A 23182-nucleotide genomic window follows, 5' to 3' on the forward strand; every position below is an offset into this window, starting at 1 on the left:
CCCCCCCCCCCCGCTGACTCCTCGGGCTCCCTCACCCACCCCATGGCCCTGGCCATCTGCTGTCCGAGGTGCAGGACGTGCCCACCCCTGTTGAAGGCCGGGACCCTGTGTGAGGGGCGCTGGGGCCCCAGAGGTGGGTCTGGTGGAGGCTGGATCCTGGGGGTGATGGGGGGGCAGCGGCAGCAGTAAGCGGGACTCGGCTCTGGGAATCAGGGCAGTGGCTGTCTCCCAAAGTATGAGCTCAGCCTCCGGGCAGAGGGTCTGCCAAGGGCCGGGCCTGGACCGATGCCCCTGCCCCCCCACCGTGTGGGGGACGGAGAGGGGCTGCGTCAGTCCCCCGAGCTGGCGCAGACAGCAAGCGGCAGGAACAAGGGGCCGTTGGAGGGGGACTGTCATACTAGGAGGTGGCCCAGAGGTGGTCAGAGCGGCAGGTGCACAGGAGGGCGGTCTGAGACCCGCCAGTGCGCAGGGGCTCGTGAGGTCGGGGGCAGCCCAGCCAGACAGGATGGAGCCCCCCTGGAGGCTGCCTCAGCTCAGGCTGTCGGGGATGGTCTTGCTCAGGTGACAAGTAGCGACCAGCCCAGCCAAGGTGGGAAGAGCATCCAGGCAGACAGAATACTGGCTGCAAAGACCCTGAGTCTTGAGATGTCTGGGGGCCAGAGTGTGGCTCGAGTGGGCCAGGGGGAGTGTTGGGAACAGGTCTGGGCAGGCGCCGGGGCCCCAGTGGGGAGCTGGGAGCTGGCACAGGGACCGCCTGAGGCTTTGGAATCCATCCTGGGCCTGAGGAAGAAGGGGGTCCAGGCTTCAAGGCCGGTGGCCAGGACTGGCCAGGCCTGCTGATGGGCTACAGCCCTCCCTTTGAGTCCAGAGCCACCTGCAGGGGTCGGGCAACCACTGCCTGGCGATGGTGGGCAAGAGGGGGCGGCAGCGGGCTGTGAACGGGAGCCCTCAGCCCTTCCCCGAACCTGCTTCTGGGCCTCAGGTGGAGGCAGGCCAAGCCAGGTGGTATAGGGGTCCTTTCTGGCTCCAAGGAGAACGGGTGACATGGGGAGTGACATGGGAGGGACTCAGGGTTGCGGGGCCCAGGGACAGACAGAGGCCGCTGCCGTGCTCCCCCTGCCCCTCCCCAGGCCAGACAGGTCCTCAAGGGGCCCCTCCCCGGCTCTGTGGTCCGGCTCCAGAGGTGTCCCATTTACGAGGGACGGTGTTTGACCCCCTCTGCTTCACCGAGGCGTCTTGCCATGCTGCTTCTCATGAACAACCCAGGGAGGGACCTGTTCTTTCCATTTTCAAGCCCACAAAACTGAGGGTCAAGCTGTCATCTGAGCTGTCCAGAGCAATAGAGCCCAGAGTGGTGGGGCTGGGGTGGAGGCTCAGGCCCTGGCACTTACTGCCCTGCCGCGGGGGTGGGGTGGCTGGGACCCCCAGTTGGTGGGGTGGCTGGGACCCCCCGTTTAGTCCCATCCTGGGCAGGTGGCAGGTGGGAGGAGTGATCCATTCTCATCAGGCTGGTCACAACTGTCCCCCAAATTACCTGTGGCCTTTCCTCATGCTGGGGACCCAAGACATGGAAGTCAAGGATGAGCGTGCGTGGGAGTTCTCCCTCAGGCAGGGAGCAGGCCACTCGGGGCACAGTCCCCCCAAAGCGCCTGCACAGCACTGGTCCCAGAGCTTTTCCATTCTGGCTTATGGAACTGGGGCCCAGATGCCCCCCATACCTGGTGGGCGCTCCAGACACGGGAACCAGTGTGCTGTGCCCCAAGTGGGCCCCACAGAGCTTGGAGCTGGCCTCTAGTCTTGGACACGGGTCCTACCCGACTCTGTCCCCTGGAGGATATGCCTTTCACCTTGGTGTCCCACTCCCTGGGAGGGCAGGTAGCATCATCCCCATTTTCAATCACTTGGCCCAGCTGCCCTGCAGATGTGGGCAGAACCAGGACAGACTTCCAGCCTTTGCTTCTGCAGAGCCTGCATGAGCCCCAGGCAGCACTCCACCCCCTTCAAGGTCAACTTCTCGGCCCTTCTCCCCTAACCACATCCTAAACTTTTTAATGGCATCAGGATGGGGAAAGCCAAGCTGAGCATTTCTGTGGCTGGGCTGCAGAGCAGGTGGGGGGCAGGGCAGCCTCCTCATGTTCCTGACGTCGCCTGGTATTGATCCGGGGGGCAGGGGCCCATCTGCCAGTGCCTGCCTGCCGTGGTGTGGCCTGGTGTGGCCGGAGCGGGACATCTCCATGGGGAGCTGGCTCTGCTCTTTCCAGGGTAAGGAGGCCCTCTGCCCTCCTGGTTTGGGAGTAGGGGGAAGGGAAGGGGACTTCTGAGTTCCATTTGGCTCAGGAAGGATGCTGAGCTATCCTTGGGATGGGGCCCACCCCAGAGCGGACTGATAGATGGTTCCTTCTTCAGGGATGCTTGGCTGGAGGCAGCGGAGCAAGGGGATGCTGGGCCTGTTGTGGCCACAGGGGTGGCCTGGGCGGGCCCTGCCGTGGTCAGGGTGGGCCCCAGGGTGGATTTAGTCGGTGATCAGAAGGACTGACTGGAGAGTGGATTGGGCTCGGGGGATGCACTGTAGGAAAGCCGTCTCCCTTGAGGAATGCTATGGGGGCCCTGTCCCTTCCTTCATGACCTATGCCTTGAGCACCTGCTGGGGACAGGAAGGGGCTTAGAGCAGAGGCTGCTTGGGGTTCGTGGCACATTTATGTATGTTGCTTTGTGGCCACCAGGGAGGGAGGTCAGGGTCGTGGCCAGTCTGCATTTCAGCCTGGTTATGGGCTCCGAGGATGGAGAAGGGAGTCGGTGTGGGCCCCCCTTCCCAGGGCTTGTGTTCTGAGTGGGACTCGGACACGTACTAGCAGCCTGGGAGGCGGGCTGTGCGAACCAAGGGAAAACAGAGTCCTGCAGAGTGGTTGTGCCAGTGAGGGGTGTTGGAGCTAGTCTGATGGACAGGCAGGGTTTCCTTAGGTGACACAGAGAAGAAAATGCCAGCGTGACCATTCTGTCTGGGACAGCCCTCGTTTATGTCTGTGGTCTTGGCATGATGCTGTATTAATAGCACCTCCCTTCTCTTCAAGGTGTCTGGTTCTGGATGATGAATCATGTGGTCACCTTTATAGCCCCTCCTACGAGGTTGAGGTCCCGGTGTTCATTAGCATGTTAAAGCCTCTGACAAGTCCTGCAGAAAAAAAAAACAAAAAACACCTAACTTTGTTTAAGCCGCTATTTCTCAAGCTTGTTTGAAATTGGAGATTATTTATTTTCATAATACCTACTAATCCCCTGTGGAACTATGTTCTGTGGAACATTTAAGGAACTGCTTGCTTCCTTGAGGGGACTGGGTCTTAGCATAGGCTCACTTTTTTCCCTCTGGCCTTCAGGGACAGAGGGCAGACCTCATTACACTCCTCAGTTTAGAGCATTTTGTCACTGTGAGTCCCTGAAAGGCCCCTCTTGTGTTTTAGTAAAATTGATAGCTTTTTATCATGTTCCCCGCCTCCAGGAATCTGTGTCCATGTGCTCTGTGTTGGGACACAGAGCCCTGCTTTCTGACCAAATATCGCATCAGAAACACCTTTCCATATAATCTGGAAGAATTATTTTAAAGTTGCTTAGGGGGCGCCTGGCTGGCTCCGGCAGTAGAGCGTGCGACTCTTGATCTTGGGGTTGTGAGTTCGAGCCCCATGTTGGGTGTAGAGATTAATTAAAAAAAATAAAATCTTAAAAAAAAAGTTGCTTATGAATCTGAAAGACTTGACCCTAATTTATATAATGCTTCCCTATTTGGGGACACTTAGATTCAGGGTTTTGTTTTTTTTTTAAGATTTTTTTATTTTAAGTAATCTTTACACGCAACATGGGGCTTGAACTCACAAGCCCAAGATCAAGAGTCACCCTCTCTATTGATTGAGCCAGCCACACCCCCCCAGGGGTTTTTTGTTGTTTGTTTTGTGAATGGTATGACAGTGAGTCAGTTTTTTTCTGTCTAAACTATTTCTTTGGGAAATGGACCAAAGATTACATTCCCTATTTAGTTTTTTCTTATTGAAGACGTATTTTTTTTTAAGATTTTATTTATTTCTTAGAGCATGTGAGAGTATAAGCAGGGGGAGGGACAGGCAGAGGGAGAGGGAGAAGCAGGCTCTCCACGGAGCAGGTAGCCCGATGTGGGACTCGATCCCAGGACGCTGGGGATCATGACCCGAGTTGAAGGCAGACGCTTAACCAACTAAGCCACCCAGGTGCCCCTATTGTATTTCTTTTCTTTTTTTTTTTTTAAAGATTTTATTTATTTGTACTTCATTTTTATGACATTTTTTAACCAAAGTAACACAGGCTTGTTAAAAAAGTCCGAGGTTAACCTAGAGAGTTCCCTGTCTAGAGTTGAAATGACCCAAGTGGGGAGTGATGATGTGAGTGGGTTTGTGTTTAGAGGGGCTCCCGGATGTCTCTGGAGGGGGGTGAAGCAGGGCAGGGGGTGCTGGAGGCTGGGAGAGACCCTTCTGTCTGCTGCTGTGGCAGGTGGTGTGAAATCTCATGGGCCTGCTATCCGGAGGGGCCTCTGGGACCGTAGAGAGATGTGCATTTCAGAGTTATTTCTCCTGTGGAATTCCTAGATCTGATGATTAACTGAATTGGGGGCCACGGTGAGGGGGAAGGAATAATGAGGATTTGTGGTCTGAGTAAATGGATGTTGGGGGGATGCACTCTCCTGTTGGGGAGTACAGAGGAGGAGCTCTTGGAGGGGGTCACTGTGGTCTAGACCGTCAAGTGTGAGGTCCTAGGGGACATCCAGGAGGAGGCAGCTGCTGGAAGGGCAGGTCTGGCGGCCAGGGACGGGATCAGGACTGGAGAAGACAATGGGGACCCAACTTCTGCGTCTTCCTCTGTCACTTGGATCTTTTGCAAGGAGAGTGTATTAGTGTCTTTGAAACAGCAGGGACGGGGCAGCATATAAGCAGGAGCTCAAGGTGCAGAAGTGGGTTAGATTGTGGGGGGCACACAGTGTAGATCAGGGCTCCCCAGGTACTGACCACAGAAGGAGGACATTCCTCCTGCCTCTCGCCCCTGCCCTCCCCTTCCCTGCACTGGAGACGGTCAGAGACTTGGTGGTTCTCCGTCTTCTTTCCTGTCTGTCATTCAGGGGGTCTGTTGAGAATTCTGATGGGTCTTAGACTGGCCGCCTGTGCAGGGTTTGGGCTGGACTGGGACCAGCCGTGTGCGGGCACTGGCCCAGGCCCACTCCCGCTCCCGGGAACCTGTGGTGAAATTGTCAGGAATTTTACAAGCCAGATGTTAAACACAGCCTTTACCTAAAAAACTGGATCGTATCAACTTGCGATTAAATAAATTCTATTAAAAACATAGGTAATACGTACTCAAAACTCACGACTTCTAATCGTACTTCTAGTGGTGTTTATACCACCATTTTACTACTGGCAAATATTACTGTTTTACTACTAGTAGGGTTTTATAGTGTCTGTGTTTTTGAGGTTACTGCTGTACGGTGGAAACACTGTATAATCTCTTTCCAGCTCCGTGTTCAGTGGGACACAACGCTGGTAGCTTGAAATTGACCATGGTGGGGCAATTTAGGGAAATCGGCAGACGCTACGGATCAGGGTTATTATTTTTCCCCTGGAGAGCTCATTGGTAAGCCTTTACCAGCACCCCACTGGCTGGAACACAGGACTACCAGGGTGGCCAGGGGGTGAGGAGACAGAGAGGAGTCCCATCATGGGGGCAGGGAAGCAGAGTCTCGCTGCTGGTGGATGGAGCCACTTCCTTCGAGACGCAGCTGGATGGAAAAATACCTACAGCCAGAAGAGCAAAGGACCGAGTAGTGTCTAAATACGGCCCCGCACGCTTTTGGTTTTGTTTTTTTTTTAAGTACGCAGTCTGTGTATGCAACGTCCACGCACGGGGTAGAGTCTGGAGAAACATACTGGGAGATATTAACGGTAACTGTGTTTGTATGGTCGAGCTATAGGCGCTTTCGTTTTTTAAATACATCAGTAACTCCGCCTTCTGATTTTTCTGCAGTGGACACGAATCATCTGTGTAGTCTAAACATTTAAATAGAAGGAGAAAAGCTAGTTGGCTGGGAAGGACAGTGGGTGACCGCAGGAGGGGTGTCGGTGGGGGAAGCTGTGACTTTGTGGGCTGGGGGGTGTTCGTGGCACGTGTGGTGAGCCAGTGAGGGGACAGAGGCTAGAGGTAGTGGGAGGCGGGTCCCTGGGGAGACCAAAGGGGGGTAGAGGTTTGCTTCTAAAAGGAGATGAACGTTCTTAGCTTTTCTATAGAAACCTGGGGCAAACAGTGGGCTCAGGGAGGTACAAAGGTTAGGGTGGGGGGAGACCAGGTGAACCTGGAGTGAGCCTCGGTCCTTGACAGAAGGAATGGGAACGATGCTCTGCTGCTCGGGGGTGTGAGGAATCCGTACCCCAGCACAGAGCCCGGGTGGCCCCGCCTTCTGGCAGCAGGACCAGCTCTGAGCAGGCAGCCTGCATCAAGGGCCTGCCAGCCTGGGGGCTCGAGTGGAAACAGGGCCCTCCTGAGCATCTGTTCAAGTACGGGGGGCAGGCATACATGGCGAAATACGGGATAAATATCTGGAAGGATGAAGGGGGTGGAGGGCGATGCAGGTGGGCTGGCTTTTAGGAGAAGCAGTCAGGGAAGGCTTCTATGAGGAGGTGAGGAGTGAGCTGTGTGACTGACTGTCAGGGCAGAGGTTCTGGGAGGCGAGCCTTCTCTCTCCAGCCCCAGGCCCCCGTGGATCTAGGTTCCTCCCCGTCAGGGATGTGGACAGCTGAGTTGTTATCTGCACCCCACCCCCCTTGCCAGGACCCCGTTTGGCGGTGCTGTGGTCCCCAGTGTCTGACCCTGGGTGCTCAGAGAACGCGCTCCCTGGAAACTGAGATTCGGCAGGCATGGGCAAGGCCCATCCCCGCCTCCCAGGGCAGGGTGGGACCCAAGCCTGTGCAGGAGGAGGAAGGGCAGGTACGTTCTCCTCCAGGCACCCCTGACGGCCTCCCCCTCCACTGCAGCAGGCCGCCAGCTGCCGCCACCCCACACCAGGCCCCTCAGCCTTTTTCTTCAAAGTAAGTCCTGCTTTGAACTTGAAACCGGCAGTAAATTCCCTTGTGCCTGGAGTCTGGGGAAGGGACTCTGGAGTCTGGGGAAGTGCTCAGGAGGGGGTTAAGTTTCTTGCTGCCCTTTGCTTTCTGCTGCTCCGTGCAGGGCTCTGAGGGAGGAGCCTCAGAGCCCTGGGGGATGCCAGCCAGGTCTGATAGCTCTGGGAGAACAGGTGGGACGGGAGACCATCAGGTCCTGGCTGTTTCTGCCTTAGCCCTTTGTGGTGCTTTGGGGAGACAGGCCCAGATAGGGGAAGGGGCTTGGCCAGGCCCGGCCCAGCCGTTCCTCATGGCTCCCTGGAGGGAAGGGGGCTCTGTCCCGGTTTTCCTTGCCTTCCCGAGCCCAGGCCTCTGGAAGCTTCCCAGCGCGAGTCGGGGATTTGATGAGGGTTTGTCCCCGTGAGGCTGGGGCAGCCGACGGCACCAAAGAGGAAAAATGAAGGGAACCCTCCCCCCCCCAGGCGGGGTCGCCACAGGCTTGGGACCTGGATTTGAGCAGCTGTTGGAACAACTGGTCTTTGGGCCCATGACCCTGGAAGGGGCGGGGCGGGGAAGAAAGATTACCTGAGGGTCTGCCTGGCTCAGGACAGCTGGGGAGGAGGACAGCTGGGCGGGCAGCTTCGCGCCAAGAATAGCCACGCTGGGGCCCCCTCGACCTGGGATCCCCCTCTTTGCTCCAAGCAAAGAGGCCACGTAGGCACGGGCGCTAACCTGAGTCACAGCTGCCCAGGTCAGTTCGTGGACATCACGGAGCCCCGGGGCACAGAGAAGTGTTCTAGAAACGGATATGGGAAGGGCACATGCCACGCACGCGAGCATATAGGGGGGCTGGCAAGGGCGGGAGGCCCTGAGCCAGACCAGCTGGGCCCAACTCCTGCCTGGGCATCTTTGGACAAGAGTCATGACCTCTGCTTCCTAATCTGCTCGATAAGAATATAATCTAGAGAAAGCGTCCAGCCCCTCGAGGGCTGGGCCAGCGGCGTTTCATAGATGGTAGCTGCGATCTTAATGACTACAGCGTTGGCTCCCTGCCGATGGACCCCACGGCTGCTTGGGCAGCGTTACGAGGGGGGCGCGGGCTGGGCCATATTCCACTTTGTGGCTTCCTCCACCTAACGCTGCTGTTCAGAGCAGCTTTTCCTAAGGAAGGTGCCCGCCTCATCTGCGGGGGGTGGACGGGGTTCCCGGATCCCTGCAGAGGCTCCTTGTAATACAGGATTATCCTAAATCAGGACTGGGGCCCCCCCCAGGAGCTCAGCCCAGGCACAGGGGACCAGCAGGACAAGGTCTGTGAGCTGACGATGACTTTCCGTGGTTTATGCCACCTGCGGAGGGCTCAGCCACCCTTGCCCAGGGTCCCCGGAACCTGCCTGGAAGCCGTTCTTCTGCCTCCTGGGTCCCTTTGTGATCGTTTTTCTTTAAATTCTTAAGTCTTCGTATAAATCATTCTCATCAAGATAACAGCAGGCGGCGCTCACCGTGTGCTTGTGCGGGCCAGGCACTGAGAACAGCCCCAGAACCGAGGTGCAGGCGAGGAGGAGTCCCGGGGGGACTAGGCTACTGTATGTCCCCTCTTAGCGCATCAGTGAACGGCTATGCTCACTGTGGATGTCAGTCAAGTTCGGCAGCTGAGCCCGTTGATCTCCCAAGAGCCCAGCTCACAGTTGAGAGATCCCCTTGGTCAGGACCCCCCATCCTGGCTGCCAAGGCCCTGGGTGCCACATGCTTCCCCAGTGCCGCTGCCTGGGTCCCAGGGTCCCAGAGAGAGAGCCCCTGTGCTCGGTCTCATCTGTCCGGCTTGTGCTTGGAGTTGTGTGGCTTCTCCAGCCCCCAGGAGCTCTGGCTTCTCGTCTTGATACAGCATTCTGCCAGGCCTGGGCTTCTTGGCCTTGGCCGAAAGGAAGATGCTGGTGGGAGCCTCCGCCCTGCGGCCCCTCCACGGGCCGCTGAGAGGGACTAGAATCATAAGCAGCTCTGTTGGGGGTGTGGCAGCATCTGCTTGCCTCCTGTCCCCATCTCTGCTTCACACACGCTTCAGCCTCTGGAGTCGAGAAGGATGGGGCCTTCTCTGTCTGATGCTGCATCTGGTGGGAAGTCGGGGCGGGGGGGGCAGCGTCCAGACCTCACGGTACAAATGGGTGGGTTTTCTGAGCCCCATTGCACAGGAGGCCCCCCCCCCCCTGCCGTGGGGCCCAAGAGCCAGGTACACACAAAGCAGTGAGTTCAGGCCCTGCTTTGTCTTTTAAGAGTGACCTCGAGCTGTTGCTTCCCTTCCTCCCACTTGCTTCTCTGTAGCCCATCAGAGCCTGAGAGGCAGGTCTCTTCCCTGCCTGGGTTTGAGTCCCACTTCTGCTATGTGGCCTTGAGTAAGGCTGTTGCTTCTCTAAGCCTCAGGGTCATGCTTCCTCTAAAGAGGGGCTGGGCCAGGGCACCCCTCAGCCCAGAGAGCCTAGAGCTCAGCCCCAGGAATGTGGGCAGCGAAGGGCTTGCCTCCCACGCGCCTCTTCCCGTTTCCTGCTCTATGCAGCTGTAGCTCGGGAAGGGAAGACTCTGGAGTGGAGCAAGACGGTTTTCTGGCCCCTTCCTTCCCCTGAGGTGCCTGTGGTTGTCACCAGCTGTCCAGGAACAGTCTGAGAGCCTTTTGTGGGGCCCGGAGCTGACTGGGGTGGAAGGGTGGGGGAGACACAGAGCCCACTCACAAGATCTGAATCCCCCCTGGGGTCGAGGCAGGTCTCAGGTTAACAGCCAGGGGCTGGAGCCCACCGGGGGATGGGGAGGTGGCAGCTTGGAACCCTCCAGAATGGGTTCATTCACGGCCCTCCATCTTGAGTGACCCTGAGCAGTGAAAGGAGTTGCTCTCAAGGAGGCACTTTGCTGAGATTTTGAATCCTTGGAACCTGCCAGGAGGGGTTGGGAGACAGGGATAGGCCTCAGGTCGCCTAAGGCCCCACGGCCTGCCGCGCCTGCCTCAGTTTCCCCACCAGCGAACTGGCGCGGGCACCTTCCGGCCCCGACTCTGCGCGCACGGGGGCCCTGACCGCTGCCTCTCTCCCGCCCGCAGGCTCCCCCCTGCACAAGCAGGCCTCGGGCCCGGTCACCCCCGCCGCCGCCCCCGCCCCCGCCGCTGCCGAGAAGCCGGGCCCCAAGGCGGCCGAGGTGGGCGATGACTTCCTGGGGGACTTCGCGGTGGGCGAGCGGGTGTGGGTGAACGGCGTGAAGCCCGGCGTGGTGCAGTACCTGGGCGAGACGCAGTTCGCGCCGGGCCAGTGGGCCGGCGTGGTGCTGGACGAGCCGGTGGGCAAGAACGACGGCGCGGTGGGCGGCGTGCGCTACTTCGAGTGCCCGGCCCTGCAGGGCATCTTCACGCGGCCCTCCAAGCTCACCCGGCAGCCCACGGCCGAGGGCTCGGGCAGCGACGCGCACTCGGTGGAGTCGCTCACCGCGCAGAACCTGTCGCTGCACTCGGGCACGGCCACGCCGCCGCTCAGCAGCCGGGTCATCCCGCTGCGCGAGAGCGTCCTCAACAGCTCGGTCAAGACCGGCAACGAGTCGGGCTCCAACCTCTCGGACAGCGGCTCCGTGAAGCGCGGCGACAAGGACCTGCGCCTGGGAGACCGCGTGCTGGTGAGTTCCTGCGCCCTGCCGCGCCGCCTTCCCTGCGGTTGGGACCGGGGGTGGGGGTGGGGACTGGGGGGGGGCTCGGGTGGGGCCCAGGCTGGGGCGCCCAGTCCTCACCAGAACCACAGAGTGACCTGGGACGCAAGTAAAGTGAGCTTTGGAGACTGGTGCTGTTGATCCTAGGCAAGTGTCTTAACCTCTCTGGGCCCCAGTCTTCCCAATTATAAAATGGGTTGAAATGCGTGAATCCACGTCATGCCTCTAGACCGTGCTGGATGCTTAGGAAGTGCTCCTTGAATGTTAGCTCTTGCTGATAATGCTCCACTGATATCCTCCCACTAGCGTGGATGGGCCAGGCCTATGCTGGAAATGGCTGAGAACCAGAGTTCTCAAGATCCCCGGCCCAGCGTCGGGGGCTTCAGACACCTAATCAGCTGTGACACAGCGATCACTATTGTTGTGGGGGAGACAACTGGGTCACCGGAGCCAAAGGGACCGCCAGCCGAGTCTTCCTGCCAGGGGCCCCTCCCTCTGGTGGTCCCTGGTGTTGGGGCCAGGTTGGAAGGGGGCAGTGGCCCCCAAATCCTTATGAGCCTAGATCCATCCTTCCCGAGTCTGAATGAGGCGGTGCTTCCCTGTCACCTGCTGTGCCCGGCCTGGGCTCGGGGTGGCAACGGGACGACAGGACGGGGTCTTGTCTAGGGTGGCCCCCCCCCAGAACCACAGTGTTGGGAAGGAGAGAATAACGCATGGGACAGTCTCAGAAGGGGGTCAGTGGGCTGGGGTGAGGAGCCAGTGGCGGTTAGTCAGCTGGGGGGAGAGGTCCCTGTGTTTGTCAGCGAATCTTCCTGGGGGACAGCGGTGACCACATGGCTAGAGCTCCAAGGCTGAGTGGGGAAAGGATTGCAGGGCTCCGGGGTCCCATTGTGGGGACCGCAGGAGGGTATGCTGCCTGGGATTCTCCCCCTCTCCCCCCCGAGAACCTCATGTAAGGCCGAGGTTCCCCTTGAGGCTCCTGGGAAGAGCATTTGGGCTGGGGCAGGGGGACGAGAGGAAATGTTTATGCCCATTGCCTTGTTGAATCCTCAAGCCCACACTGTGATATAATTTTATCCCCACTTTGTGGATGGAGAAACTGAGGCTCAGAGAAGTTCAAGAACTTGTGTAGCAACTTGGCTAAGATGCAAACCAGAACCCGAAGCCCGCCTTCCTGAGTTGCTCTACCCTGTGATCTGTCTGGGGTCTGCCCCCCGCCCCTGGTGGGGAGCGAGGCCAGACCTGGCCCCCAACCTCCAGCAGCTTGCGGTCCATCAGGGGATAGAGAATGTGATCCGTGTGATTGCAGACATCAGTGTTTCCTTATGGGTCTGGGTAAGCGCCATGAGGAATCACAGGGCTCTGAGAGCCCCTCACGGACGCTTGACCTGGTGGTGGGCATCCCCAAGGCCCTGTGTTAGGACAGAGATGCAGGGGATGGACTAGAGAAACAGAAGCGTAGGGAGGGCTGAGCCGGCAGCAAGGGAGCTGGGGAAGGACGGTGCCCATGAGGCTGGTGCGTGCGGACCCTGCAGAGCTGGGCCCGGGGTGGAGGGGGTTTGCTCTGTGCAGCAGCGTGAGCAGATCCGTGCTTTAAGCTCATCTTGCTGCTTCCTGGGGACAGGATGGGAGAGGGCAGGAGTGGAGAAGGGGAGGGTCCGGGAGCTGCTGTGGGACAGGGGAGGCTGGACTCTCAGGGTCTGGTTAGTGTCATGTGAGTGCCCTGGGTGTGGTCTGTGACCTCTTTGGAGGAGGAAGCAGAGGCTCAGGGGGTTATTGGCTAGCTCTGGTTGGTCACCGGGCTGGGGGAGCAGGGAGGTTGAACCCCAGTTTGATCCTGTCTGGAATTCCCTTTGCACCTGCTCCCCCTTCAGGGAGTGGGAACTGGATGTGCAGGGCAGGACAGGGGTCATCCAAGCCTGCACGACGTGGGCATTGCTCTAGAAGGGTCCGCCAGGCCCTAGCCCATCAGCAGGGCTGGCAGCAGCCAGAGCAGACGGGCCCTGTTGACTTCCCACTGCTTTCTTGAGGGCGTCCCTCACCCTGGGCCCTGTGTCCAGCACTTTCTGGACCTAGTCCTTTTGGGTCCTGCCTGCTGCCTTAGAAGATGGGAATTATCCTCCCATTGTACAGATGAGAAAACTGAGCTCAGCCCTGGATCACACAGCCAGGAGGTGATAGACCATTCATTCCTCTATTTATACTTATAACTGTGACTGCCCTAGAAACAGGATATCCTTGGATTCTGGGTGGGGGAAAAGAACTTGAACATGGGGTTTGTTTCTGCCAAGAGAGTGGAGCCCCATGTGCCCCCCCCATCCCACTCTAGTCTGCAGCTTCTCTAGGGTTAGTCCTGTAGCCCATTCCCCAGCTCACTGCCAGGATCCAGCTGCCTTGACCGACCCCTGACCTTGCTGCTTCTCCCCTGTGCCTGCTATAAACACCTGCTACTTCACCTTCCTGTCCCTGCCCCGCCCTCTAAAAAATCATATGCTGGATGTGGGTGACTACAGAGGCCGGAACTTATTTGAGGACAGGAACTCTAGGAAAAACAATACCCCCCAAAATACTGCTTTGCAAATTTTCTAACTCGTGTGATCCTGTAAATACATTATCAGGGTCTTTCCCGGGGACTTGGAAGCGGCGAGTGTAGAAGCAGTTAGCTTCACACCTGCTTCTGAACTGGGTCAAAGGCATGAGCGGTATGTACGTTCATTAAGTCGCACTGCTTTTCAAAGGTACCTATGGATCCTGGTTTCCCTGGGGCCTCAGTGCTGCCTCCTGAGGTCCATGTACTAGTTAAGACCTCCTTGGTCTCCCTGCACTCCCCCCCAGGTCCCAGCACCCCAGAGGCGCCCATCTCACCTAGGATATAATCCACCTGCTTTCCCGTGGCCCCCAGCCCCTTGTGACCCACCTGCCCACCGTCGGATGACCCGGTTTCCCTCCCTCCATTCTGGCCGGGCCCCCAGCTGCACCTGCCTACTCTCCTTTCCTCCGGTGTCCCAGGCTGGTTCCTGCGCCGGGGACAGTGTCCCCCAGGGCTTCCCACAGCTCGCTGTCCCCCTTCCGCTAGGCTCTGCACCATGGGCTCTGCCCCGAGATAGAGGCCTAACCTCTGCCAACCACCTGGGTTCAGAGCATTAATTCACTTCCTCCCCCACCGCTTATTTCCTGCCACGGCCGGGAGCCCCACATGGCTGTATCCCCAGTGCCTACGACAGAGCCTGGTGCCAGGAAGGCACTGGAACGTACCTGTTGGTTGAATGACTCAGGGCCCCGTGGGTGGTCCTGAGCCAGTGAGGCACCAGGAGCACCATGTTGGGGTTCCACAACCTAGGTGAACCCCAACTTCCACTCACTGGCTGTTGTTCAGCTCGGCAGCCGTGGACGCTGTCAGAGAGGACCACCTCTGTCCCCTCCACTCCCCAAGAGCCCCCCATCTCCCCGGCCAGCCTTCTTCCTGCCAGCACCCCCATCCCTGCTTCTGCACCCCCCCCCGCCGGCACCCTGGCAGGTGCCACTCCCATGAGCCCCTTGCTGTACCATCAGCAGCCCTGCGAGGGGGGCCATCTTGCCCCCACGTCCTGACGGCAGAACTGGACGGCTCTGGGGCCCTGTCCTCTCACCCTGATCAGTGGCAGAAGCGGGCGTTTTAAGTGAGTCACCAGTTTTGACTTCCTCAGAGGAAAGTCCCTGAGAAACAGATGAACTCAGCCTGCCCCCCCACCATGGCTCCGTGAGACCCCGGACCTAGCGGGTGCTTGGCCCAGGCCGGCAGGGACTCTGGGCCCTGACAACCCACAGGAGGTGGAGGAGGGCTGGGACTCCTCCCTCGGGAGGCTGGGGCTCGGAGGCTGGGGCCGGGTGGCTGCGAGCCAGGCGGTCTCTTAGCAGCATCAGGAGCTCTCACGCGGTAGGTGAGGGGATAAATGAACTGCCCCCATCCAGACAAGAAAATGTTCTTTGAGGCTGTCAAGATAGGAGCTATCAGGGGGCGCCTGGGGGGCTCCGTCGGTGAAGCGTCTGCCTTCGGCTCAGGTCATGAGCTCAGGGTCCTGGGATTGAACCCCACATCGGGCTCCGTGCGCAGTGAGGAGCCTGCTTCTCCCTCTCCCTCTGCCCCCCACCTTGCTTGTTCTCTCTCTTTCTCTCAAATGAATAAAATCTTCAAAAAAAAAAAATATATAAGAGCTATCAAGCCATGAAAAGAAAGACAGGTAGGAACCTTAAATGTAGATGGCTCAGTGACAGAAGCGCATCTGAAAAGGCTTCACACGGTGCTTTGATTCCAACTACTGACATTCTAGAAAAGCCAGACTTCGGAGGGTCGAAAGATCGGTGGTTGCTAGGGGTTGGGGGAAGGGCGGTTGAGCAGGTGCGGCACAGAGGGGTTTTAGGGCAGTGAGGCGGCTCCGGAGGGTCCGGTGAGGGTGGATGCTTGTCATCGTACGGTTGTCAAAAGCCCCAGGACGTCCACCACCACGCTGAACCCTGATGTCAGCTGTGGGCTTCGGTTCTTAATCACGTGTCAGTCCTGGCTCCTTGCTGTAACCCAGGTACCACGCCAACGCCAGGGGTTAAGAAGCGGGGACAGTGGAGGGAAGGAGGCGAGCGGCTATTATGGGAACGTTCTGTGTTTTCTGGTCACGTTTTCTATAAACCTGAAATCGGTACAGAAAAGTCCATTCATTTTTTAGGAAATTAAATACTAAGTAAATAAACTAAGGAAAGATTAGAACATAATAAATAAAAGAGAGGAGGCAGATCCTTAGTCTGGAGAGTGGAGTCCTGGTGAGTGATCACTGCAGCATCTCCAGGGCCCTCGGGGCCAAGGTTGTGCTGACCTGGGTGGGGGGTCAGCGCCACACCCATCCCCTCTGGAAGCCTTTCCACTGTTTCTTCCCTTGCTCCCATCTCTGAGCGGATACCTGCCTGGCTCTGTCCTGCTGTAGGAGGAGGGAGGGACAAGGGAAGGATTGGGGTCCAGAGGCTGCTGAGGACTGAGGGTGAAGAAGAGCCTCCCTGGGCCAGCCAGGGGTTGGTAATGCACTTCTAGCCGCAGACCCCCACTTGGGGGGGAGGGTCCAGGACGGTGGGGCCTGGTCATTGTGCCCAGCCAGGATTGAAGAAGCAGCAGAGTAAAGCCCACCGGGCTCTGCCACTCACTGACCACTCTGAACCTCAGTCTCTTCATCTGGGAGTGGGGTAACGCTGCCCCCCTCACAGAGTTGGGAGGTTTAGAATTCGTGTCTTCGTTATGGTTGGCACACAGTCCGTGCGGGAGTGGAGTGGAGATTTGATTCGCGAGCTGGTCCACGGGAGGCCCACTGAGTGGGCATCAGAGGAGGGAGCCTTTAGCTTCAGGCAAAAGCCGCAGATAAACACACGCGTTTGCTTTCGCTTTTTCCTGAACCTGCCCCAGAACGACAGGGAAGGGAGTTTTTTTAAAGCCTCGAGGACAAAGAGAACAAGAGAGGGGACAGCAACAATGACAGCAGAGACCCAGGGCGGCCAAGTCCATAGGCAGCAGCCAGAAAAGCAGAGAAGCAATCAATGTTCCCCTCAGCAAGCCGAGGCTCAGGAGTCGGCTGCGTGGTGGCCTCTGGAAATGGGGCTGATGTTGGGTCCAGAGACGGGAGAATTGGCTGAAAACTCCCCCGACTTCCCATCCCTGCCCCACTCTGCCCAGTGACCGTCCCTCCTGCAGACGCCTCGGACAGATGCTTCATCTCCTGAGCCGGCCGGCGGCGGGGGTGGGTAATCCCAGGCAGGCTGGATTTAAAAAGGAGGATTCGGGGCACCTGGGTGGCACAGCGGTTAAGCGTCTGCCTTGGGCTCAGGGCGTGATCCCGGCGTTATGGGATCGAGCCCCACATCAGGCTCCTCCGCTATGAGCCTGCTTCTTCCTCTCCCACTCCCCCTGCTTGTGTTCCCTCTCTCGCTGGCTGTCTCTGTCAAATAAATAAAATCTTTAAAAAAATAAAAAAAATAAAAATAAATAAAAAATAAAAAGGAGGATTCCAGGACCATTTGGATCCTGAAGGCTGAGCCCCTTTCCCGGCTGGCTGCTTCTAGAACTCTGGCTGCCAAGCCCGTGCCCTCCTCAGCGGCCACGCAGAAGCTTTGCGGGGGACAGTGGCCGGTCGTCTGGGAAAGTAGAGAAGGTCACACAGGCATGAAATCTGAACAGAACACCACTGAATATATGAGGGTGACGCTTCAGTGCACAGAAGAGCTCTGGGAAATGAAAAACATCTGATTACGCATCTAAGAACCTGCACAGAAGTCTTAGAAGAGGAATTTAAGGAAATTTCCCAGAAAGCAGAACCAAAAGACAGCTGGAAACAGGAGAGAAGATAAAACTCTCAGAGGACCTGTCCAGCGGGTCCAACTTCCAAATGCAGTGGTTCTAGAAAGAGAACACAGGAAAGGGAGGGTGGAAGTCAAGTAAGGAATGCAGGGAAGTTTCCCGGGATGGACAAGGGTTTCTTGGTCAGAGGGGCCCTCGGGAGCGCAGGAAAGGGGTTGGAAGAGGCTCCCACCAACGCACCTCGCTGTGTGTCTGCGTAACCCTGGGACAGAGAGCGAGTCCTACAGGTCTCCGGAGCGGGCAGATGGGCTCTCCTGAAGGATCGGGACTCAGATGGACTTGGAACGTCTCAACAGCAGCCCTGGAAGATGGGAGGCTTTGAAATCCTAAAGGAAGGGACCCGGCCAAACTCACTCAAGAGCGAGGGGAAGCAAGTGTTCACACAACAACTTGTATACGGATGTTCCCAGCAACTTTATTCACACCAACCAGAAAAGTGGAGACCTCCCAAACGTCCATGGGTGGATACACGGACAAACAAAATATGATGTCATCCATACGCTGGAATTTTATTTGGCCATAAAAAGGAATATTGCTGATGAATGATACGGATGCTAATAAACATGGGGGAACCTTGCAAACGCTACGCAAATGGAAGAAAACTGGACCCAAAGGGTCACATACTGGTGATTCCATCGATGGAAAACACCCGGAATAAGGCAGTATAAAGAGACAGAAAGTACAAGAGTAGATGCCAGGAGCTGGGGGTGGGGGTCTGCTCCTGGGCACGGGGTTTCTTTTTGGGGGTGATGAAAATGTCCCAGGATCAGATCGCAGTGACGGTTGCAAACTGAAAGCCACTGACTTGTACCCTTTAAACTGGTTAAAATGGTGAATTTGATGTTACCTGAATTTTGACCTCGATTGAGCCAAAGCGAGGCTAGCGTAAAAACAATGTCCGAAATGCAAAGGTTCAAGGAGTTTATTTCTTCCTGCACCTTTTCTTAAAAATAAGGAAGTGGACTGAGAAAAGAGTAAGTAAGCCAAAATAAGGAAGTAAACCAAGAAAACTGGAAGACCTAGGATCCAGGAAGCGGGGTCCAAGCCAGGAGAGAGGCGAAGGGACTCTTCACGGCGATGGTGATGGGAGACCTGGGGCGGGTGGCCTCACAGTGGGTCACGTGGCTGCAGAAAGGTCTTCTTCAGAAAGAACTTGATGGAATTCCCCATCCCTTTCCCAATTGAGAAAGTTTGGGGTGGAACTCGTCTTAAGTCCGTAAAAGCTAGGCAAGCGAACGATCACAAAAGTCTGTGGTTATCTGGAGGGGAGAATTTGTTCCGGAAAGGAGAAGCACCTGCAGCCTCCCATACTCAGCCACGAACAATATTTACTTAATCTCCAGAACGGTAAACCCGGAATCCGATCAAAATGGAGACGCCGCTTGGAAAGGGGGCAGAGTTGGGACGTGTGTGCGCGCACGCGTGAGGCAGTGATGAAGGGGGAGCTGACGCCTCCCCTTCCTTGATGGGAAGTGGGGGGGTCACCCAAAATTCAGAAATCAAGAAATAGCACTGTAAGTGTTAGAAATAAGGTCAACACCGAAAAATTCAGCTTAGAGAGTTGAAATGTTTGCTTCTGGAGTGAGGTAGAGAAACTTCTAGGGCTTTTTGTTTTGTAAAAAAAAGATTTATTTATTAATTTTTGCGCAAGAGAGCGCACACAAGCTGAGGGGAGGAGCAGAGGGAGAAGCAGACTCCACGCTGAGCAGGGAGCCCGATGAGGGGCTCGATCCCAGGACCCCGGGATCACAACCTGAGCTGAAGACAGACGCTTAACTGGCTGAGCCAGCCAGGCGCCCGTCTAGGGCTTTTTAAAGCTTTGGAAGTATTTGACTCTTGAACCTCCAGGGGGTGAGGGGTGCCAACCCCCTGCACAATCGAAAATTCGCGTGTTAACTCTTGACTCCCTAAAAACCTAAGTACTGATAGCCTACTGTTGATGGGAAAGCCTTATTGATAGCATAAGCAGTCGATTAATGCATATTTCGTATGTTACGTGTGTTATGTACTGTCTTCTTAGAATAAAGTAAGCTAGAGGAAAGAAAATGTTAGTATGAAAGTCATAAGGAAAAGACATTCAGAGTACCGTATTTATCCAAAAAATCCCCATGGAAGTGGACCCACATGGCTCAAACCTGTGTTGCTCAGGGGCCCACTATGTATATAGAGGAATGTCACACTTATTGGCCTGTCCTTTGAGGGTTTTTTCGAATTATGGCAAAACACACGGAAAATTGACTTTTTTTTTTTTTAAAGATTTCATTTATTTATTTGAGAGAGAGAGAGAACATGAGCTGGGGCAGAGGGAAAGGGAGAAGCAGGTTCCCCGCTGAGCAGGGAGCCCGACGTGGTGCTTGATTCCAGGATCCCGGGATCATGACCTGAGCCAAAGGCAGACGCTTAACTGACTGAGCCGCCCAGGCGCCCCTCAAATTGACCTTCTAACCATCCTTAAATATACCTTTCCGTAGTGTTAAGTGCATTCACGTTGCTGTACCCCCGATCCACGGGTCTTCTTCATCTTGCAAAACTCAAACTCGATTCCCATTAAACAATTCCAGATTTCCCCATCCCTCCAGCCCCTGGCAACCACCAAAAACCATTTTTAAAGATAAAGTCGGGGCGCCTGGGTGGCACAGCAGTTAAGCGTCTGCCTTCGGCTCAGGGCGTGATCCCGGCGTTATGGGATCGAGTCCCACATCAGGCTCCTCCGCTATGAGCCTGCTTCTTCCTCTCCCACTCCCCCTGCTTGTGTTCCCTCTCTCGCTGGCTGTCTCTATCTCTGTCGAATAAATAAATAAATAAATCTTTAAAAAAAAAAGATAAAGTTGATTGACGCTTTAGTATGTGGCAGACAGTGCTCAAAAGTACTTAATCCTGGGGGAGAGAAAGAAAACAATGCTTTATACAGATGAAGACGCTGAAGCTCAGAGAGGTCAGGTAACTTGCCCAAGCTCACACAGCTTGTACGTGGCAGAGTTTCAGTGCAAGTCTGTCTGTCTCCAAAGCTCTTGCATGGGACGATATCCCTCCCCACTGCCCTTGGGCTTCTCCTCCTCCTCATCCCTACCTTCCCTGTCCCTTGCACACTGGAAGGGAGAGATGGGATGTGCCCGTCTCTGCCTCGGCCCACTGCATCCTCTGGACCTGAGTCTGTCTGTGCCAACAGGTTGGCGGGACGAAGACTGGCGTGGTGCGGTACGTGGGGGAGACAGACTTTGCCAAGGGCGAGTGGTGCGGCGTGGAGCTGGACGAGCCCCTTGGGAAGAACGATGGGGCAGTGGCGGGCACCAGGTATGGTGGACTTCCCCTGGGGCACCTGGGAGGGGCTCCTCTTCAGCTGGGGTAGATGCGGGGGCTGGGGCTGGGGCATCTGACGAAGCTGGTGTTGAGGCTCTGGGTAGCTGAGCCAGACGTCATGGTGGAGGTCCTGCCACCTTCCTTCTGGCTGAGGAATAGCATCCCCATTTTACAGATGAGAGAACAGAGGCCAGAGAGGTCATTGCTCAAGGTCATGCAGAGTCACAGGCAAGTGCTAGGAGAGTCGTTGGTTCTGGGTTCCCGCTTCCATGCCGCATGTGTCTATGTGGGGCAGGAGCCGTGGAAACGAGAGGGAGGGGTCCCTGGAGTCCCCCTGGGTGACACAGGAAATATTCTGACACTGTCCAGTGCCCTACAGCCAGGGGTGGGGTCACTGCAGGGCTCCAGGTCTCTCGAGGGACCTGGCTGCCGGGAAGGCTGGGTTGGGAGGGTGCAAGGCTGGGCCCGGGGTGTGAGGTTCTGGGTGAGCAGTGTCTGGGAGGGGCATGAAGCTAAGGCCTGGCGGCCCCACTGCCCGCACCGGCTGTCGCTAGGCGGCCCAGGTGAGGCTGTGACGGCTCTGGAAAGGAGGGTCACTGTGGTTCAGGCCAAGCCCCCAGGGAGGAGCCAGACCTCACCCAGCTCTCGCAGGGAAGCAGGCTTTTTGCTTCTGCCATAGGCTTAAGGAAGGACTGCTACGCAGGGGGGCATGGTCCTAGCAAAGACCTTCTTCCTGCAGGGAGAGGCGGGATGGGGGCACTTTCAAGGCGAGGCAGGAACTGGACAGGACCGGCTGCCCTGTCCCCCGTGGAATCTATGCCCAGAGAGGTTTTGAGAGAAGATAGTCCTGAGTTCCCATGACAACACTGTGCCTTCCTGTTCACAAGATGCGTGTTTCTTTCAGCTCACTCCTGCCTTCAGAATTTGGGGGCAGGTGGGGCAGCAGCTCCTTCAGGCTTCGGTTGCTCCCCGCTGGGAGCTCTGTGGTCAGTAGGGTTCCCTGGGTCTGGGGTGACCCAGGGGCAGTCATGAGAGTGGGGGCTGCAGATAGGGCTGGGGGGGCCTCTGAATGGTGTGTGGGAGCCACGCCCAGAAGACTGGTGGGTTCAGTCCTGGCATTGCCATTTAACCAGCTGTGTGACTGCAGGCAAGTTCCTTAACCTCTCTGAGCCTGTTATCTCCTCATCTGTGAAATGTGGGTAAGAATAGAGTGGCTGGGGGATAGAAATGAGCACTCCCATAAAGGGACCGGCACAGAGTGGGTGCTGGGTAACTGTTATAACCCCTGACCCCTCCTAAAAATGCCCAATGTCTTGTTATGGCTGCAGAGAATCTCAGGCCCTATTCACTTGTGTTCCGTTTCTGGGAGTCCCATCTACTCGTTGTGGGGTGAGGGTGTTAGCCTCTGTGCTAGGGGAGGCTAGGGGCAGCTCGGGACCGTGAGCCGTGACAGCGGTGTGGGTCTCTCCTGCCTCCCCCAGGTACTTCCAGTGCCCACCCAAGTTTGGTCTCTTCGCGCCCATCCACAAGGTAATCCGCATCGGCTTCCCGTCCACCAGCCCGGCCAAGGCCAAGAAGACCAAGCGCATGGCCATGGGGGTCTCGGCACTGACCCACAGCCCCAGCAGTTCCTCCATCAGCTCAGTCAGCTCTGTGGCCTCCTCCGTGGGGGGCCGGCCCAGCCGCAGCGGACTGGTGAGGGGGGAGCCGCGGAGGAGTACCCTGGTGTGGGGTGGGGGCAGGGGGTACGTAGGGACAGAAGGATCCGGGTGTCCCGGTCTCCCCTGACTTGAACTGGTTCCAGGTATCCCTCCATGGGGTTTTTTAACAAAGGTGAAAGTGTAGGGAGCCCCAGCCGGCTCAGTCAGTGGTGTGTGCGACTCTTGATCTCAGGGTCACTAGTTCAGTCCCCACATTGGGCATAGAACTTACTTAAGAAAGAAAAATATAGATGAAAGTTGATATCTTTTACTAGGAAAGATTGATCCTTTTACATTTCTTGTTATTTTTATATTACCTATTTGTCAGTAGCCTAACCCCTTTCCTGGGAGTTAAGGAGGGGCCTACGGATACAGGACAGGCGATACGGGTGGGAGGCAGGTGTAGGGCAGGGAGTTCAAGGTTGCCACAGGCACCCTGGGTGAGGGGAGAAGGCGAGGCTGCCCTGCTGGGCACAGGGCCTTCTGTGCAAGCTGAGTGTAGGTTGGGAGTCTAGGATGCATGCAGAGAAAGGGGCCCAGGTGAGGGAGTCCACCTGAGCCCGGGTGCTGTGACTCTCAGCGGTCGTGACTCTGAGAGCCCGGAGTTCCCTGCATCTCGAATGTCACGATCCCCCCAATGGAGAGCGTCTAGGGCACCGGCAGGGAGGAGCAGGCCCCTGGGAGGCGAGGCGCTCGAGCTGCTGTCAGGATGGTGCCCCAGATCCCTGAGTCCGGCCTGCGCCCGCGCCTTCCCGCAGCTCACGGAGACCTCCTCGCGCTATGCCCGCAAGATATCGGGCACGACGGCCTTGCAAGAGGCGCTAAAGGAGAAGCAGCAGCACATCGAGCAGCTGCTGGCCGAGCGGGACCTGGAGCGGGCCGAGGTGGCCAAGGCCACGAGCCACATCTGCGAAGTGGAGAAGGAGATCGCCCTACTCAAGGCCCAGCACGAGCAGGTGGCTGGGCCGGCGGGGTGGGGGTTGGGGCGGGGGTTATCCAGAGGGCACCAGCGGCGCCCCCCCCCCCCG

At 57.1% G+C, this 23182-nt stretch overlaps 1 protein-coding gene across 1 annotated transcript in view; it reads left to right on the forward strand.

Annotated features, from left to right (window-relative positions):
- Nucleotides 1-23182, forward strand: part of CLIP2 (CAP-Gly domain containing linker protein 2) — a 56866-nt gene that overhangs the window by 8873 nt on the left and 24811 nt on the right. The window contains exons 3-6 of the mRNA XM_040634962.1: nucleotides 10189-10751; nucleotides 20324-20448; nucleotides 21936-22149; nucleotides 22913-23110. Coding sequence (XP_040490896.1) covers nucleotides 10189-10751; nucleotides 20324-20448; nucleotides 21936-22149; nucleotides 22913-23110 — 1100 coding nt within the window. The remainder of the gene's footprint in view (nucleotides 1-10188; nucleotides 10752-20323; nucleotides 20449-21935; nucleotides 22150-22912; nucleotides 23111-23182) is intronic.

Source organism: Ursus maritimus, unplaced genomic scaffold (assembly GCF_017311325.1).
Source record: "Ursus maritimus isolate PB19 unplaced genomic scaffold, ASM1731132v1 scaffold_2, whole genome shotgun sequence".
Classification (NCBI taxonomy): domain Eukaryota; kingdom Metazoa; phylum Chordata; class Mammalia; order Carnivora; family Ursidae; genus Ursus; species Ursus maritimus.